This window comes from Gorilla gorilla, chromosome 20 (assembly GCF_029281585.2).
Source record: "Gorilla gorilla gorilla isolate KB3781 chromosome 20, NHGRI_mGorGor1-v2.1_pri, whole genome shotgun sequence".
Lineage (NCBI taxonomy): Eukaryota > Metazoa > Chordata > Mammalia > Primates > Hominidae > Gorilla > Gorilla gorilla.
This window is the reverse complement of record NC_073244.2, coordinates 28061494-28079572: the sequence shown is the minus strand read 5'-3', so window position 1 is coordinate 28079572 and position 18079 is coordinate 28061494. Positions and strand designations below refer to the sequence as shown.

At 42.0% G+C, this 18079-nt stretch overlaps 1 protein-coding gene across 1 annotated transcript in view; it reads left to right on the top strand.

The window, feature by feature from the left end:
- The window catches only part of LOC115931568 (zinc finger protein 724-like), an 84345-nt gene that overhangs the window by 22030 nt on the left and 44236 nt on the right, over positions 1–18079 (top strand). The window contains 1 exon segment of the mRNA XM_031004015.3: positions 3743–5054. Within this exon segment, the coding sequence (XP_030859875.2) occupies positions 3743–5054 (1312 nt within the window).

The following is an 18079-nucleotide window of genomic DNA, read 5'->3' as shown; positions in this document are numbered from 1 at the left end:
TTTCTGAAAGTGTTGGGATTATAGGAATGAGCCACTGCACCCAGCCGATAAATTTAATAAGAGCTGGTATGTGTTTGAACAGAATATACCAGGTACAAATTAGAATATTGTGATTTTGACTGAAGAGAGCCTTTTTCTTTGACTGGAAAGTTTTGTGTGCATCTGTTAAGCCTAGTTGGTCTATAATATGATTCGGGTGTCTATGTTCTCCAAACCCATAGCAGGCTCATTTTTTTTGGAAAAGGTCATTGAGCCTTATTTTTAGTTTTTAGAATACTTTCTGCTTTTCAAAACCTGGGTTATATTCTAGTACTTTCATATTTCAAATTATATCTACTGGATAATTTGCTGACAAAAATTTGCATTGTTTTTACCTACTGGCTTTCAGCAACAGTGTTTCAATAATTATGGGTATGCAAATGAGTTTTCATATCACCATATGTATGAATGTTTATATATGTGCTACATTATATTTGATTAGTCTACTTTTTCACTTTGATACTCCTACTACCTTGTTTTAATTCTGTAGCTTTGCAACGTGCTTTTATTTTTTGAGATAGCTGTCACCCAGGCTAGAGTACAAGAGTACAATGGCACACAATCTTGGCTTACTGCAACCTCTGCCTCCCAGGTTCAAGTGATTCTCCTGCCTCAGCCTCCTGAGTAGCTGGGATTACAGGTGCGCGCCACCACACCCAGCTAATTTTTGTATTTTTAGTAGAGACGGGGTTTCACCATGTTGGTCAGGCTGGTCTTCAACTCGTTACCTCATGATCTGCCTGCCTTGGCCTCCTAAAGTGCTTGGATTACAGGTGTGAGCCACTGCACCTGGCCTCTAATGTACTTTAAGGAACTGTAATGCCACCAATATTGTGTCCTTTTTTGAAGATTCTTGAGTATTTTATTGTCTCTTGAGATTCCATATACTTTTGGGGTTGCTGTTTCTATTCAAAAGTGCAATGAGAAATTTGAAAAGCATTGCATTAAATCTGCAGATTACATCGAGCAGTATGAAAATCTTCACAATATTAATTATTTGAACCTTTCAATAAGAGCATGCTGAAGGGTGTGTTGCTTAATTTCTGTATATTTGTGAATTTTTCAGTTTCTTCTATTAATACTCATTCCATTTTGGTCAGAGAAAGTAATCCATAAAATTTCAGTTTTAAAAAATGTGTTAAGACTTTTCTTTTGGCCTAACAGGTGCTCTATTAAGGAGAATCAACATTCTCCTATGAGCTATTGAGAAGGGTGTGTATCCTGATCTTATTGAAGAGTGTTCTCTATACTTCTACTTGGAATAATTGTTTTATACTGCCTTCAAGTCCTCTGTTTCCTTACTAATATTTTGTCTTGTTTTATTATCATAACAGAAAGTGAAGTATTAAAATATCCTACTATAATTTATTGCTCTTTCTGTGTTTCTAAAGTTCTATCAATATTTGCTTTATATAGGGGACCCTAATATGAGATACACACACACATACACACACACACACACACACACACATGCATATACAAATTTGTCTTAGGTGAATGAATCTATCGTTGTTTAATGTCCTTCTTTGTCTCTTTGGAGCTTTGACTTCAAGTACATTTTATAAAATATGACCGTTTTTGACATAAGATGTAGCTTGTGTAATATTATTTTGACTTCTGTTCTCATTTTAATATTTGCATGGAATTTCTACTATCTTTCCACTTTTAGTAATTTTTATCATTAGATCTCAACTAACTCTTGTAGAAAGGCAAGTTGTATCTTGTCAATTTATTTTTTTAAAATCCTTTTATTAAAAGTATGTCTTGATTGGAATTTTAATTTTATATATACTTAAATAATTTTATGAAAGAGAAAAACTAATTTTGTTAGTTGTTTCAATTCTTATATCTTTGTCCCTCATTTTCTCTATTTGTCTTCCTTTGTGTCTTTTTAATTTTTGTATTGATATGCTTTCACTTATTTCTTACTTTCTTTTGTGCATCTATACGGATATTTACTTTGCGGTACTTTGGGGATTATATAAAACCTCTAAAAGATACAACAATATATTTCAATCTGGTAAAAAATTAACTTCAGTTGCAGACAAAAGTTCTTCCTCATTACATGTGCCCTCAACTTTGTTGTTCATGTTGCTAATTATGTCTTTTTGTGTTGTATATTCATTAACACATTTTTATAACTTTTATGCTTTTATCTTTCACATTTTAGAGAATAAGATGTTTTCTGCACCATTATGATAATGCTAAGGAATTTTATTTTTGTGTATGTGCATGTCTTTCCCAGAAAGTTATGTACTTTCTTAACGATTATGTGTTGTATTTTTGCATCATGTTTTTTTCAGGGAAAGAACCCTTTCTGCATCTTTGATATATAGGGTATGTGCAGTGCCAACATACGTTCTCAGGATTCGGAAGGTCTTTTCTTTCCTCTTTTTTTTTTTTTTTTGGTAGGACATTTTTGCTGATGGTATTATTCTCACTTGTTAGGTTTTTGTTTTTTTCCAGGACTTTTGACCACATCACACAGTTTCCTTCTGGCCCATAGAATTTATGTTGACAAATTCACAGGTTATCATATAAGACTATGCTTATAAATGATACATCACTTTTGTCTTGCAGCTTCTAAGATTCTCTTCTTGTCTATGACTTTTGAAATTGTGCTTATATATGTGTTATAAATATCTTGTGTATACTAGTTTGTTATTTGAACTTTTTTATATCATTTTTGTCACTACTAGAATTTTTCAGTTATTTTCTATTTTTAACCTATTCAGTTTGCTTTTTGATATTTTCAATATTTTTGGTGTTATTATTTGTCTGATTTTCAAGTTGTCTGTTTCTGTTTCACTGATTTAGTATTATTCACTTTATTTTACAGTCCTTAAATTAATCTATACATCTTTTTTCGTGGCTGCTTTCTGAAAATTTGATAATTTTTATGATGGGGCTATGTTGCCCTAATATTTTGTATACATTGTAATCTTTGAGATTTGGACATTATAAAAATGCTACCTGTCACAATATTTATAATGTTGCTTTCTCCTGTCATAGTCTGAAACCAATTGTCTTTGCTAAAGATTCTAGGAGACTCTCAAACATGTTCTTAGGATGTTTCTTGTCTAAAAGTTTGTGTTTATATTTTAGTTAAAAGAGTTTATTCCTGTTTCTTCTTAGTACTATCCATTTGTTACACCTGTTCCCTGTCTGTGATACTGCAGTCTCTCTGCTGCTGTAACATTTACCTTCGATCTCATCAGACTGAAACTGTCATGCCAAAGTATAACATCATTTCTTTCAGCACTTTATGTCATGGGAGACAAGAAACAGTGTCAGGAAAGACCCATAGAAATGAGAAATAAGGATGTATGTGCCAGTATTTTTCTTGACTTTTAAAACAGAAACCAGGAGTTGGCAATTTACTTTTAAAGGCACTATGTTATATTGGGGAGTTAAAAGACCTGTTTTGGGTAAAGGTAACTGACTTTTTTTTCTCTCTCTCTATGGCTCTTTGTATTGTACTCACCTGGGGCACTGCACACACTTAACTCATTTATAAATTTTCCACAAATGTATTTTGGTCTGTATATGTTACATGTGTATATTTATTTTAAAAACTACAGCCTTTGGTAATTTGCTCTGCCATCTTGCTTATGTAGTTTGTATAATTTTATAGGTTAGATTTGTAAAGTATATTCGCCTGAATCTAGTAAATGAAGTAATTTGTTATTTTGATTTCTTTTAGTTATCTGTTCCCATTTTGCCGAAGACCTCTGCTTGGAACAAGACATAAAAGATTATTTCCCTAAAGTGATACTGAGGAGATATGACAAATGTGAACATGAGAACTTACAATTAAGAAAAGTCTGTAAAAGTGTAGATGAGTGTAAGGTGCACAAACAAGGTTATAATGGACTTAACCAACGTTTGACAACTACCCAGAGCAAAATTCATCAATGTAATGAAGATGGGAAAGTCTTTCATAAATTTTCAAATTTAAATACACACAAGACAAGACATACTGGAAAGAAACCTTTCAAATGTAAAGAATGTGGCAAATCATTTTGTATACTTTCACACCTAACTCGGCATAAGGTAATTAATATTGAAAAGAAACCCTACAAATCTGAAGAATGTAGGAAAGCCTTTAGTGTGTCCTCAAACCTTACTGAACGTAAGAGAATTCATCCTGGAGAGAAGCCGTACAAATGTGAAGAATGTGGCAAAGCGTTTAACTGTTCCTCACACCTAACTTGGCATAAGATAATTCGTACTAAAAAGAAACCCTACGGATCTCAAGAATGTAGGAAAGCCTTTAGTGTGTCCTCAACCGTTACTCAACATAAGAGAGTTCATACTGGAGAGAAACCCTACAAATGTAAAGAATGTGGCAAATCCTTTAAGAGATCCTCACACCTCACTGCACATAAGAGAATTCATACTGGAGAGAAACCCTACAAATGTGAAGAATGTGGCAAATCCTTTAGGAAGTCCTCACACCTTGCTGCACATAAGAGAATTCATACTGGAGAGAAGCCCTACAAATGTGAAGAATGTGGCAAAGCTTATAAATGCTCTTCCGCCCTTACTAGACATAGGAGAATTCATACTGGAGAGAAACCCTACAAATGTGAAGAATGTGGCAAAACTTATATCTGCTCTTCAACCCTAAATAAACATAAGAGAATTCATACTGGAGAGAAACCCTACAAATGTGAAGAATGTGGCAAAGCTTATAAATGCTCTTCAACCCTTAATAAACATAAGAGAATTCATACTGGAGAGAAACCCTACAAATGTGAAGAATGTGGCAAAGCTTATAAAAGCTCTTCAAGCCTTACTAGACATAAGAGAATTCATACTGGAGAGAAACCCTACAAATGTGAAGAATGTGGCAAAGCTTTTTACTGTTCCTCACACCTTACTAGACATAAGAGAATTCATACTGGAGAGAAACCCTACAAATTTGAAGAATGTGGTAAAGCTTATAACTGGTCTTCAACCTTTGCTAAACATGAGAAATCATGCTGGAAAGAAACCCGACAAACATGAAGAATGTGGCAAAGCCTTTAACCAGTACTCAACTCTTACTAAATATAAGAATTCATTTGGAAAATAAACCCTACAAATGGTGAAGAATGTGAAAAAGTTTATTTTTCTTTTAGCTTTAAGTTTGGGGATGCATATGCAGAATGTATGAGTTTGTTGCATAGGTATACATGTGCCACGGTGGTTAGCTGCACCCGTCAACCCGTCATCTAGGTTTTAAGCCCCATATGCATTAGCTGTTTCTCCCCTTACCCCATATCCCCCAAGAGGCACCAGTGTGTGTTGTTCCCCTCCCTGTGTCCACGTGTTCTCATTGTTCAACTCCCACTTATGGGTGAGAACATGTGTTTGACTTTCTGTTCCTGTGTTAGTTTTCTTTCTTCTTTTTTCTTTTTTTGAGACAAAGTTTCGCTCTTGTTGCCCAGGCTGGAGTGCAATGGCGCAACATCAGCTCTCCGCAACCTCTGCCTCAACTGGCTTTTTTCTTTGTTCGTTTCTTTGTTCAGCCATCACAGACCAAGCCCTCCAGGTCTCTGACCTCCAGCACTTGTCCCAGCAGCAAGTCTGCCATGCTGCCCATGCATAGTGGTGACCCTCTCTGAACAAGCAGCCTCAGACTTTCCCTGCCACCAGCTGGGTCACTCAGAGGGAACCCTTGGTCACCAGCTTCCACCTCAACAGGGCAGGGAAATAAGCTACCACTTCACCTACTTACTATGGGTCACCACTCAGGCACTTTTCCCATTTAGTTGTCACCTTGGCTAAGTCATAAAGGCTCAGAGGGAAGTGCCTCACTCAGGGTTCACAGCTAATAAGTGAATGGGGAGTTGGGAGAGGAGGTGGGGAAACCCACATCAGTCTGGACCTCCCAGATTCCTATGCACTTCTCCATTTTTGCCACATTGTCCCTTCCTCAGTGACAGCCTGGGCTGCTGCTCCTGCCTCTCACTGGCCTCTCTGTCCCCAGGCTGCCTGCCCTTCATGAAGCACCAGCCTGAGCTTCCAAAACAGCACCCCAAACAATCCCTCACCTGGCTGTGCTTTTTTTTTTTTTTTCCAAGATGGAGACCCACTCTGTTGACCAGGGTGGAGTGTAGTGGTGCCGTCTTGGCTCACTGCAACCTCCGACTCCAGGGTTCAAGCAGTTCTGTTGCCTCAGGCTTGTGAGTAGCTGGTATTACAGGTGACCACCAGCATGCCTGGTTAATTTTTTTGTATTTTTAGTAGAGACAGTGTTTTGCCATTTTGGCCAGGCTGGTCTCGAACTCGTGACTTCAGGTCCCACCTGCTTCAGCCTCTCAAAGTGCTGTGATTACAGGCGTGAGCCACCACAACTGGCCCTTGGAAAAATCCCAGCTCCTAAGCATCCACACCCTTGTGACCAGGTCCCTGGCCCCCTCCTAGTCTCACTTCCTGCACTCCCCACCATGTGACTCCTGTATTCACTGTTTACTGTGTCCCAAGTACAGTGTCACACCTTGGCCACAAAAGTTCTACCTTCATCTGGTGAGCTCATGTACTTCCTTTAAAATTCAGGTCACCTGTGGGTGGCTTCTCCAGTTTCCTAAACTGGTATGAACCAGTCTCTCTTCTACACTTCCACAAGACTTCCCAGGTCCGTACATCATACCTCTTGGCATAATGACAAAAATAAACTTGCAAGCCTGCCTTCTTTTTTCGAGTGGAAAAAAGATAGCTGGACATTGCAGAAAAAGTAGAAAATATCAGTCAGTTAAGTCAGAAAATATCTCTTCACAGATAAAGAACAGTTTCAAACCCTACAAAGGAGGAAAACATTCCCCTAAATGCAGCCACACTTGGAGAAACAATGGGCAATAAGCATTGGAATCAGGCCTGGTAGAGATGCCATGAGGGTTAAGTGAGTTATATAATATGCTTAGCAACAGTGCTTGGCTCATAATAAGTACATAGTGATATTAGGTATTATTTTTTTAAATGTGTTAGTAGGAGAGAAGCAATGGGAGAATCCATGATCTTGGAAGAACATCCTTTCTCCATCCTCTAGGACAGGGGTCTAGTGTTCTTTTCCAGGGACTTAAGACTCATTAGCACCCAGAGACCACCCATCACTGTGACATTTTTGATACAACTTTTTCCATACGTTTATTTTACAAAACCCTGAGCGTGCATTGCATATAGTTTTTTTGTTTTTGTTTTGAGATAGTCTCACTCTGTCATCAGACTGGAGTGCAGTGGCACGATCTTGGCCCACTGAAACCTCCGCCTCCCAGGTTCAAGTGATTGTCCTGCCTCAGCCTCCTGAGTAGTTGGGCCTACAGGTGTGCACCACGATGCCCAGCTAATTTTTGTATTTTTAGTAGAGGCGGGGTTTCACCAGAATGTTGGCCAGGATGGTCTTGATCTCTTGACCTCGTGATCTGACCACCTCAGCTTCCCAAAGTAATGGGACTACAGGCATGAGCCACCGCGCCTAGCCTACAGTTTTTTTATTGAACACAATCCATCGTGAGCACCTTTCCATAGCCCATGCATGCTAATTATTTGCTTATATATCTGGCTCCCCTGTGTACAGCATCTGGAGGGCACATAAGGACATGTCATGCCCTGTCCTCACCCCCACACCATCTCCAAACAACACACAGTAGGCCACTATGTCATGGCTAGCATGGGCAATGTGGTGGTGGGTTGCTCTGTTCCCTGCCTAGGAACACGATACATTTCCACAGGGATGTCTCGAGGCCTGCATTGAGCAGCCAAGGCCCAGCAAGGTCTGTAGCAGGAGTATCTTTATAGAAAGATACCTGAGCACATCCTTAACACCAATAGAAACAAGATTCTCAGATTCAAGATCCTAAAAGAGTCAGCAAACATTTTCTGTAAAGATCCAAATTGTAAATATTTTAGGCCTACAAAGCCTAAGATATTTAACTTTATAGAAAATGTTGATTCCTGCCCTAGGCTATAGCTCAGCCCTGTCATTCTTGTGCTGTCCACATCCTCACACCCTCCCCTGAACTCCATGCTTCAGCCGTGATCAGTTGGGAACTGAAATATTTCCTGCCCTTGAGCCTGTTCACTGCTGCTCCCTCCACTAATACGTCCCTTGGCTTCTCATCCTTTCCACACCTCATCCTTTCCACACCTTGGATGCATCATTTTCCTGAGGATGCCTTCTCAGATCCGAGGAGCGCCCCTCTTTTGGGCTCCCAAAAATAAGTTAGTTCACCTCTCTGCTTCCCCAGGACTAGCCTTGCTTCCTTAGAGATGGGAACTTCCCCCTCCTTTATCTGGTACCTGGCACAGAGCTTCACACAGAGTAAGGACCAGTGCTTGCTGCCCATGTGGATGAGTGAGGTATAAGTGGATGCACATAACAAGCATAAGAAGGTTGGCGTTTGTAAATTACACAGTTCTCCACTTGATCCCTGGTTCTCAAAGCTGTCCTCACCCCAAGTGCATCCCACTTTGTAGATCATAAGATAAGCACTGAGAACAGCTTGTGTATGAGGCAGAGTCACTTGGACACGTCATTTCTACCTGAGTCACCTCCCTTGAGTGCCATCTCCCCAATATCACTTCCTGGTCCCAAGGATACAACTCTGTTCTCTATTTTGGTGTCTTTTGTCCACCTGCCTGAAAGTACCTTTCTTTACTGGTTAGAAACTTCCACCAGGACGTCCAGATCAGCCACAATGATGTTAGCTGCTCAAATGTTTTCTCTCTCAGTTGTGCAGTCAGAAATCCCCAGTCTTCAGCTGTATCTATCTTCTAAATATCTGCGAGCTTCTCTACTGACCCATAGAGACATCCTTAACACCTTGGTTTCTCATCCTTTCCACGACTTGGAGGCATTGCTTTCCTGAGGATGCCTTCTCAGATCAGATTGAGAGTCACAGGTATCTCCTGCTCACACCACCAGCCCCTCTTCTCAGCCTCCAGGAGATGTCCCCTCCTATCCCCAGGGAAAATCTCATGAATTTTAAGCCCCAAGAGAGGATATGAAAACTTTTAAGTCTGTTTGTGAATTAGATAATCTTGTTCATTGACCACATTATCAGCAGCTTAGCCACAACCTTGCTAATGGGAAGAATTTTTTTTTTTTTGAGACAGCGTTTCGCTTTTGTTGCCCACGCTAGAGTGCAATGGCACAATCTTGGCTCACCACAAGCTCTGCCTCCCAGGTTTAAGCAATTCTGCCTCAGCCTCCTGAGTAGCTGGGATTACAGGCATGCACCACCATGCCCGGGTAATTTTGTATTTTTAGTAGAGAGAGGGTTTCTCCATGTTGAGTCTGGTCTCGAACTCCTGACCTCAGGTGATCCACCCGCCTTGGCCTCCCAAAGTGCTGGGATTACAGCACCGCTCCCAGCCATGGGAAGAATTATCTATCAGTTAAAAAGGCTTTCAGCTACCATAACAGAGAACTAGCAGTTGTTTAAATCAATACAAATGTATTTTCCTTGTGTAACAATAAGTCTAGAAGGAAGCATTTATTCCAGTTGGCTCGACAGATCACCATTGCCAACAGGAGCTCAGGATCTTCCATACTTCTGTTCTGCCAGCCTTTTCTTTGGCCAATCAACCTCATAATTGTTGCCTTGTGCTGACATAGTGGTGGTTGCAGCTCGACATTCAAGGCAGAACAAAAGGGAAATGGCTGGCATAAGCAGCAACTGTTTATTTTATTGGAAAGCAAAATTCTTCCCAGAATCCTCCACCCATGGCCTCCCCAGCAGGCTTCCCTTTACTCTCACTGGTCAGAACTGGGTCGTGTGACTACCAATAGCTGTAAAAGGAAGAGAGTTTTCATAACTGAGCAAGAATAATCAGGATTTATTAGCAGGGCCTGAGAATACAAATGCGCAGAACAACTATGGAAGAAAACAGGAATGAAAATAAAATAAACTGTAGTGGATACTTGGATAGGCTTTCCCATCAACAATTCCAACCCCTTCCCAGCATGCAAAGGCTGGAGAGGAAAAAAAAAAACAAAAACATGTTTTACAGACTTGATTACAGCTAGAGATACAAAAGTGGGCTGGGCACGGTGGCTCACGCCTGTAATCCCAACGCTTTGGGAGGCTGATGTGGGCGGATCACCTATGATCAGGAATTTTACACCAGCCTGGCCAAAATGATGAAACCCTGTTTTTAGAAAAACACAAAAATTAGCCAGGCATGATGGCACACGCCTGTAATCCCAGCTACTCAGGAGGCTGAGGTGGGAGAATTGCTTAAACTCAGGAGGTGGAGGTTGCAGTGAGCTGAAATCGCACAATTGCACTCCAGCCTGGGAGACAGAGTGACACTCCATCACAAAACAAACAAACAAAAAACCAAAAAACAAATGTGATGTTTATTTCTCCAATTAGCTGCACGTGAATGGGATTTTGAATCTAGCAAAGAGGCAGGATTAGGATATTTTGTGGGCTTGAGTTCAGCATTGGCTTCCTAACTCTAAGGCAATCTTCTGATTTAGTGCTTCTCCTAATAGACCAGCTCTGTGTGGTGTTGAGAGCCATTTCTGGAAATTGAGCCTAGAGTTTCCGTCTTCAGCCCTTTGAGGCTGTGAGCCATCTAAACCACTTAACACATTTCCCATTTAGAAGAAAAAGTGCAGCTGGCTGCCAGTGCTCATTTAATTTTACATGAACATCCTCTTTGAGGCTGAAGCAAATCTGAATGATTTTTATCTTGAAAATAAAATATAAAAACTTATATATTCTCAGTGCAAATGGGAAATAGGTTCATGAATTTTTGTCTTCTTAACCCACACAAGTAGACATTATGAGTCCCACTCCACAGATGAGTAAACAGCTAAATGTTTTGTTAGGGGTAACTCTACTAATAGTGGCAAAACTGGAATTTGACCCAGGTTTATCTCATCCAAAAACCTGTATTCTCCCCTATTAATGATCCCGTGACAGTCAAGGTGTAGAATAAACTAAAAGGCATTCCACCCCAAGAAAGGAGCTGAATATTTAGTTAACCACAGAAGACACATTGGATGGGAGTGGCTGAAGGTAAGATTTCATCACTGCTGTGATAGTGTTATGGCCAACATCCCAAGGAAGGCTTCATCCTGCCTTGCTCTTCCCATAGGGTTCCTACCCAAGGTGCTATAGACAAGAGTATAAAACTTAGGTCTGGCCAGCCACAGTGGCTCATGCCTGTAATCCCAGCACTTTGGGAGGCCAAGGGAGGCAGACCACCTGAGGTCAGGAGTTCAAGACCAGCCCAGCCAACATGGCAAAACCCCGTCCCTACTAAAAATATAAAAATTAGCCCTGTGTGGTGGCACACACCTGTAATCCCAGCTACTTGGGAGGCTGAGGCTGGAGAATTGCTTGAACCCGGAAGGCAGAGGTTACAGTGAGCCAAAATTGCACCACTGCTCTCCAGCCTGGGTGACAAAGTGAGACTCTGTCTCAAAAAAATAAAAAATAAAAACATACTGCCAGGCGCAGTGGCTCACGCCTGTAATCCCTGCACTTGGGGAGGCCTACACGGTAGATCTTGAGGTCAGGAGATCAAGATCATCCTGGGTAACATGGTGAAACCCTATCTCTACTAAAAATACAAAAAATTAGCTGGGCATGGTGGCACATGACTGTAGTCCCAGCTACTCGGGAGGCTGAGGCAGGAGAATCACCTGAACCTGGGAGGTGGATGTTTCAGTGACCCAAGATCCTGCCACTGCACTCCAGCCTGTGCGACAGAGTGAGACTCTGTCTCAAAAATTAAAAAAATAAAAATAAATAAAAACATACTTAAGCCTGAGGCTAAAGTGAGTCTTTACCTGTCTCCATTCCTGCAGAAATCCAGTAGGCTCAAGTGAGCTCTGATCTTTAAGAAATACTAATCCTGTTTGGTTCAGCAAATGTCTTAGGGTCAAAGGACATAAATGACTTATGGAGTTGAAAAGGTCACCAGAGGCAGGTTTGATGGTAAAGGAAGGCAAAGAGTGCATCTATCTTACACAAATTCTTCCAGAGAATTGAAAAAGGGAGAACATTCTAATTCATTTTATGAGAACAAAAGAACTCTTAATGACAAAACTTGACAAGGACATTACATGAAAGAAAAATTATAGGCCCGTCTCTCTCATGAACATAGATATACAAATTATAAACAAATTACAAAATTAGATACAGTGATATATAAAAAGAATATATCACAACCAAGTTGCTTTTATTTTCAAAAGAAAAGTTCCATTTAACACTCAAAGATTAAGCTATGTGAATTAGGGTTTCCACACCTCAATACTATTAACAATTTTGGTTGAATATTCTTTGTTGTGGGGAGACATTCTGTGCATTGTAGAATGTTTGTCACCACCCCTGGCTTCTACCCACTAGATGCCAGTAGCACAGACACACACCCAACTGAGTCAATCAAAAATGTCTCCAGACATTGCCAAATGCTCTCTAGGTAGAAAAATTATCCTTGGTTGAGAACCGCTCATGAAATTATTGCATTAACAGAATAAGTAGAAAAATCTACAAGATTATCTTAACAGAGGTAGGAACAGCATTTTTAAAAATTGAACACTGTGCATGGTGGCTCGTGTCTGTAATCCCAGCACTTTGGGAGGCCAAGGTGGGCAGATCATGAGGTCAGGAGTTCAAGACCAGCCTGGTCAACATGGTGAAACCCCGTCTCTACTAAAAATACAAAAAAAAAAAAATTAGCTGGGCATGGCGGCAGCATCTGTAATCCCAGCTACTTGGGAGGCTGATGCAGGAGAATTGCTTAAACCCAGGAGGCAGAGGCTACACTGAGCCGTGATCATGCTACTGCACTCCAGCCTGGGCAACACAGCAAGACTCCATCTCAAAAAAAAAAATTGAATGCCAATTCATAATTTTCTAAACAGTAACAATCTAGAATGAAAGACACCTTACTTAATTTAATAAAAGGTACCTACTTTTAGACTATCTACAGTAAGTATCATAATTTTTTGTGTGTGTTTTTTGGCAGAGTCTCACTCTGTTACCCAGGCTGGAGTGCAGTGGTGTAACCTCAGCTCACTGCAACCTCCACATCCGGAATGAAGTGATTCTTCTGCCTCAAACTCCCAAGTAGCTGGGATTACAGGTATGTACCACTAATTTTTGTGGGTTTTTTTTGTTTTTTTGAGACAGAGTCTCGCTGTGTCACCCAGGCTGGAGTGCAGTGGCATGATCTCGGCTCACTGCAAGCTCCACCTCCAGGATCAAGTGATTCTCCTGCCTCAGACTCCCAAGTAGCTGGGATTACAGGTCTGTACCACTAATTTTTGTGGGTTTTTTTTGTTTGTTTTTTTAAGACAGAGTCTCTCCGTGTCACCCAGGTTGGAGTACAGTGGCGCAATCTTGGCTCACTGCAAGCTCCGTCTCCTGGGTTCATGCCATTCTCCTGCCTCAGCCTCCCAAGTAGCTGGGACTACAGGTACCTGCCACCATGCCCAGCTAATTTTTTTGGGTGTGTTTTTAGTAGAGACGAGGTTTTACCATGTTAGCCAGGATGGTCTTGATCTCCTGTCCTTGTGATCTGCCCCCCTTGGCCTCCCAAAGTGCTGGGATTACAGGTGTGAGTCATCGTGTCTGGCCTAATGTTTGTATTTTTAGTAGGGATGGGGTTTCACCATGTTGGCCAGGCTGGTCTCAAACTTCTGGCCTCAAGTGATCCATGCACCTTGGCATCCCAAAGTGCTGGGATTACAGGCATGAGCTACTGTGCCTTACCAGGTATTATAATTCTCAATTGTAAACTACTAAAAGTTTCTCCTCTAAGATCAGGAAAAAGACAAGGATGCCTGCTATTATTGATTCTATTACATTCCATTGGCGATCCCAGCCAGTGTAATAAAGAATTTAGCAAGTTCATTATATACAGCTTCAATAAACAAAAGTCAACTTTTTTTTTTTTTTAATTGATCATTCTTGGGTGTTTCTCGCAGAGGGGGATTTGGCAGGGTCATAGGACTATAGTGGAGGGAAGGTCAGCAGATAAACAAGTGAACAAAGGTCTCTGGTTTTCCTAGGCAGAGGACCATGCGGCCTTCCGCAGTGTTTGTGTCCCTGCGTACTTGAGATTAGGGAGTGGTGATGACTCTTAACGAGCATGCTACCTTCAAGCATCTGTTTAACAAAGCACATCTTGCACCGCCCTTAATCCATTTAACCCTGAGTGGACACAGCACATGTTTCAGAGAGCACAGGGTTGGGGGTAAGGTCACAGATCAACAGGATCCCAAGGCAGAAGAATTTTTCTTAGTACAGAACAAAATGAAGTCTCCCATGTCTACTTCTTTCTACACAGACACAGAAACCATCCGATTTCTCAATCTTTTCCCCACCTTTCCCCCTTTTCTATTCCACAAAACCACCATCGTCATCATGGCCCGCTCTCAACGAGCTGCTGGGCACACCTCCCAGACGGGGCAGCGGCCGGGCAGAGGGGCTCCCCACCTCCCAGTAGGGGCGGCCAGGCAGAGGCGCCCCTCACCTCCCAGACGGGGTGGCTGGCAGGGCGGGGACTGAGCCCCCACCTCCCTCCCGGATGGGGCAGCTGGCCGGGCGGGGTCTGACCCCCCCACCTCCCTCCCGGACGGGGCGGCTGGCCGGGTGGGGTGCTGACCCCCCACCTCCCTCCCAGACGGGGCGGCTGGCCTGGCAGGGGCTGACCCCCACCTCCCTCCTGGACGGGGCAGCTGCCGGGCGGAGATGCTCCTCACTTCCCAGACGGGGTGGCTGCTGGGTGGAGGGGCTCCTCACTTCTCAGACGGGGCGGCTGCCGGGCGGAGGGGCTCCTCACTTCTCAGACGGGGCGGCCACCCGGCGGAGGGTCTCCTCACTTCTCAGACGGAGTGGCTGGGCAGAGACACTCCTCACCTCCCAGACGGGGTCGCGGCTGCGCAGAGGCACTCCTCACATCCCAGAAGGGGCAGAGGCGCTTCCCACATCTCAGACGATGGGCGGCAGGGCAGAGGCGCTCCTCACTTCCTAGATGGGATGGTGGGCGGGCAGAGACACTCCTCACTTTCCAGACTGGGCAGCCAGGCAGACGGGCTCCTCACATCGCAGACGATGGGCCGCCAGGCAGAGACGCTCCTCACTTCCCAGATGGTGTGGCGGCCGGTCAGAGGCTGCAATCTCGGCACTTTGGGAGGCCAAAGCAGGCGGCTGGAAGGTGGAGGTTGTAGCGAGCTGAGATCACGCCCCTGCACTCCAGCCTGGGCACCATTGAGCACTGAGTGAACGAGACTCCGTCTGCAATCCCGGCACCTTGGGAGGCCTAGGCTGGCGGGTCACTCGCGGTTACGAGCTGGAGACCAGCCCGGCCAACACAGCGAAACCCCGTCTCCACCAAAAGAACAAGAAAACCAGTCAGGCGTGGCGGCGCACGCCCGCAATCGCAGGCACTCGGCAGGCTGAGGCAGGAGAATCAGTCGGGAGGTTGCAGTGAGCGGAGATGGCAGCAGTACAGTCCAGCTTTGGCTCGGCATCAGAGGGAGACCATGGAAAGAGAGGGAGAGGGAGACCATGGGGAGAGGGAGAGGGAGAGGGAGAGGGAGAGGGAGAGGGAGAGGGAGACGGAGACAGAGACGGAGAGGGAGAAAGTCAACTTTTTAAACTAAACTAGCAATGAACAATCAGACAAGAAATGTTATAAGGACTCTCTGGGCGTGGTAGCTCACTCCTGTAATCTTAGCAGCTGGGGAGGCCAAGGTGGGTGGATCACCTGAGGTCAGGAATTTGATATCATCCTGGCCAGCATGGCAAAACCCTGCCTCTACTAAAAATATAAAAATTAGCTGGATGTGGTAGCGTGTGCTCATAGTCCCAGCTACTCAGGAGGCTGAGGCAGGAGAATCACTTGAACCCAGCAAGCAGAGGTTGCAAAGAGCCGAGATTGCACCACTGCACTCCAGCCTGGGTGACAGAGAGAGACTCTGTCTCAAAAAAAAAAAAAAAAAAAAGCAATAGGGACCATAATTATGTGTATCCTTTCCACCTGACTGTTCTGCTGTGAGGGTCAGGATGAATCATTCTGAGCTAAACAACATGCTGGGATTACAGGCATGAGCCACCATGCCTGGCCAGGAATATTTGGATAAATGCATGTCTCATAATTTATTCCTTGAGAGACAGGGAGACACACAGAAAGAGACAGAAAGGAAGAGAGATGTGTTTATATATGTGTGTATATTAATAAGCACATTTCCAAACTCTGTCTGCTAAGAGGTATCAGAAGCAGTAACACCCCACTATTAATGAGAACAGCTAGCTCTCATATTACGGTTTCTATGTACTGTTCTTTAATAAGAGGCAGCAACACTACTTGGACAAATAGATAATTCTGGGACTGGAGTGAAAAATCAAACTTAAGGTAGAGTATTCTGTAAAGCTAGAAAGTTAAAAAGTGCTTTATGAACAACTGAAAGAGACATGTCAGAGGAAGCCAACCTGAAAGAGTTTCCAGCAGGCCAAGCTGAAACAATGTGAGAAACAAAATAATAATACCCTTGGATTATAACCTAGAGAATAAAAGAGCTATACATGAGTCCATGCAGATATAGACAAAATATAATAAGAAAAAAGGAAAGAAGAAAGAGAAAAAAAATCTTTTTAACAGAATTCTAAGTACTAATCAATGTAGATGGATAATGCAAAATACGAAATCACTACTAGGACACCACAGTAATAATTACTGTATATAAGATATATTGAAGAATGCAGAAATTGGATGGGCACCATGGCTCATGCCTGTAATCTCAGCACTTTGGGAGGCCAAGGCAGGTGGATCACGAGGTCAGGAGATCAAGTCCATCCTGGCCAACATGGTGAAACCCCATCTCTACTAAAAATACAAAAATTAGCTGGGCATGGTGACGCATGCCTGTATTCCCAGCTACTCAGAAGGCTGAGGCAGGAGAATCGCTTGAACCAAGGAGTCAGAGTTTGCAGTGAGCTGAGATCATGCCACTGCACTCCAGCCTGGCAACAGAGCAAGACTCCATCTTAAAAAAAAGAATGCAGAAATTGTGGGTAAAATTTAAAGGAGACACAGTGTATTTACATAGCTCAAAGTATCTGCCTCCAAATATTTATAAATACCATTTTCTCTTAATTTCTTTATAAGACTTATGACTATTTAAAGGAAAAGTTATAATGTAACTATTCTGAGATATAGAATGTGTACATGTAAAATTTATGAATAGCACAAAAATAAAAGGAGGTAACAAGCTCATGAATAGCAAGGACTTCATATTTTACATTTATTACAATTGTACAGTATTTAGGTAGATTGTGATATGTTAAAGATGCATATGGTTATCCCTGAAGAAACCACTAAAAAATGTAAAGAGTTGTCACTTAAATGCTAATAAAGAAATTAAATTATATATCAAAAAGTATTTGTACAAGAATGTTTGTAGACCTTTTAGTAATAATTGGTTAAAGCAGAAAACAACCCAAATGTCCATGTCTAGGAAGATGAATAAACAAATTGTAGCTCATTCATACAAGAGAAGACTACTCAGCCACAGAAAGAAACAAACTACTGAAGCACACACCCTGGATGAATCTCATAAACCTGCTGAGACAAGCTTGAAATAAAATAATACAAATTGTATAACGTCTGGAAAAATGAACTAATGGTTAAAAAAAAAATTATCAAATAGCCTTGGTAGAGAATCAAATTGTCTGAAAAAAGTAGGAGGGAATTATCTGGGACTAATAAAAGTGTTCTATCATTTTATTATAAATTCTATTAATAGAGAAGGAAAATATTTTATTTATTATTAAAAGATATGAAGGTTGTATGGGTATGTTTGTTTGTTTAAAATCTTTAGTTAGGATTTGTGCCTTTCAATGTATGTACGTTGGACCTCACAAAAAACAAAACTGAAGAAAATAATGGAGGGTGGGCAATGGGTTGACCAGGGCTGACTGAAGTAGAGAAGAATAGGTGAAACCAGAATGGCACAAGATTATTAGTTGTTGAAGCTTCATGACAGGTCTATTAAATTATTTTTGTTGTTGTTGTTTTGCATATGTTTAAGTTT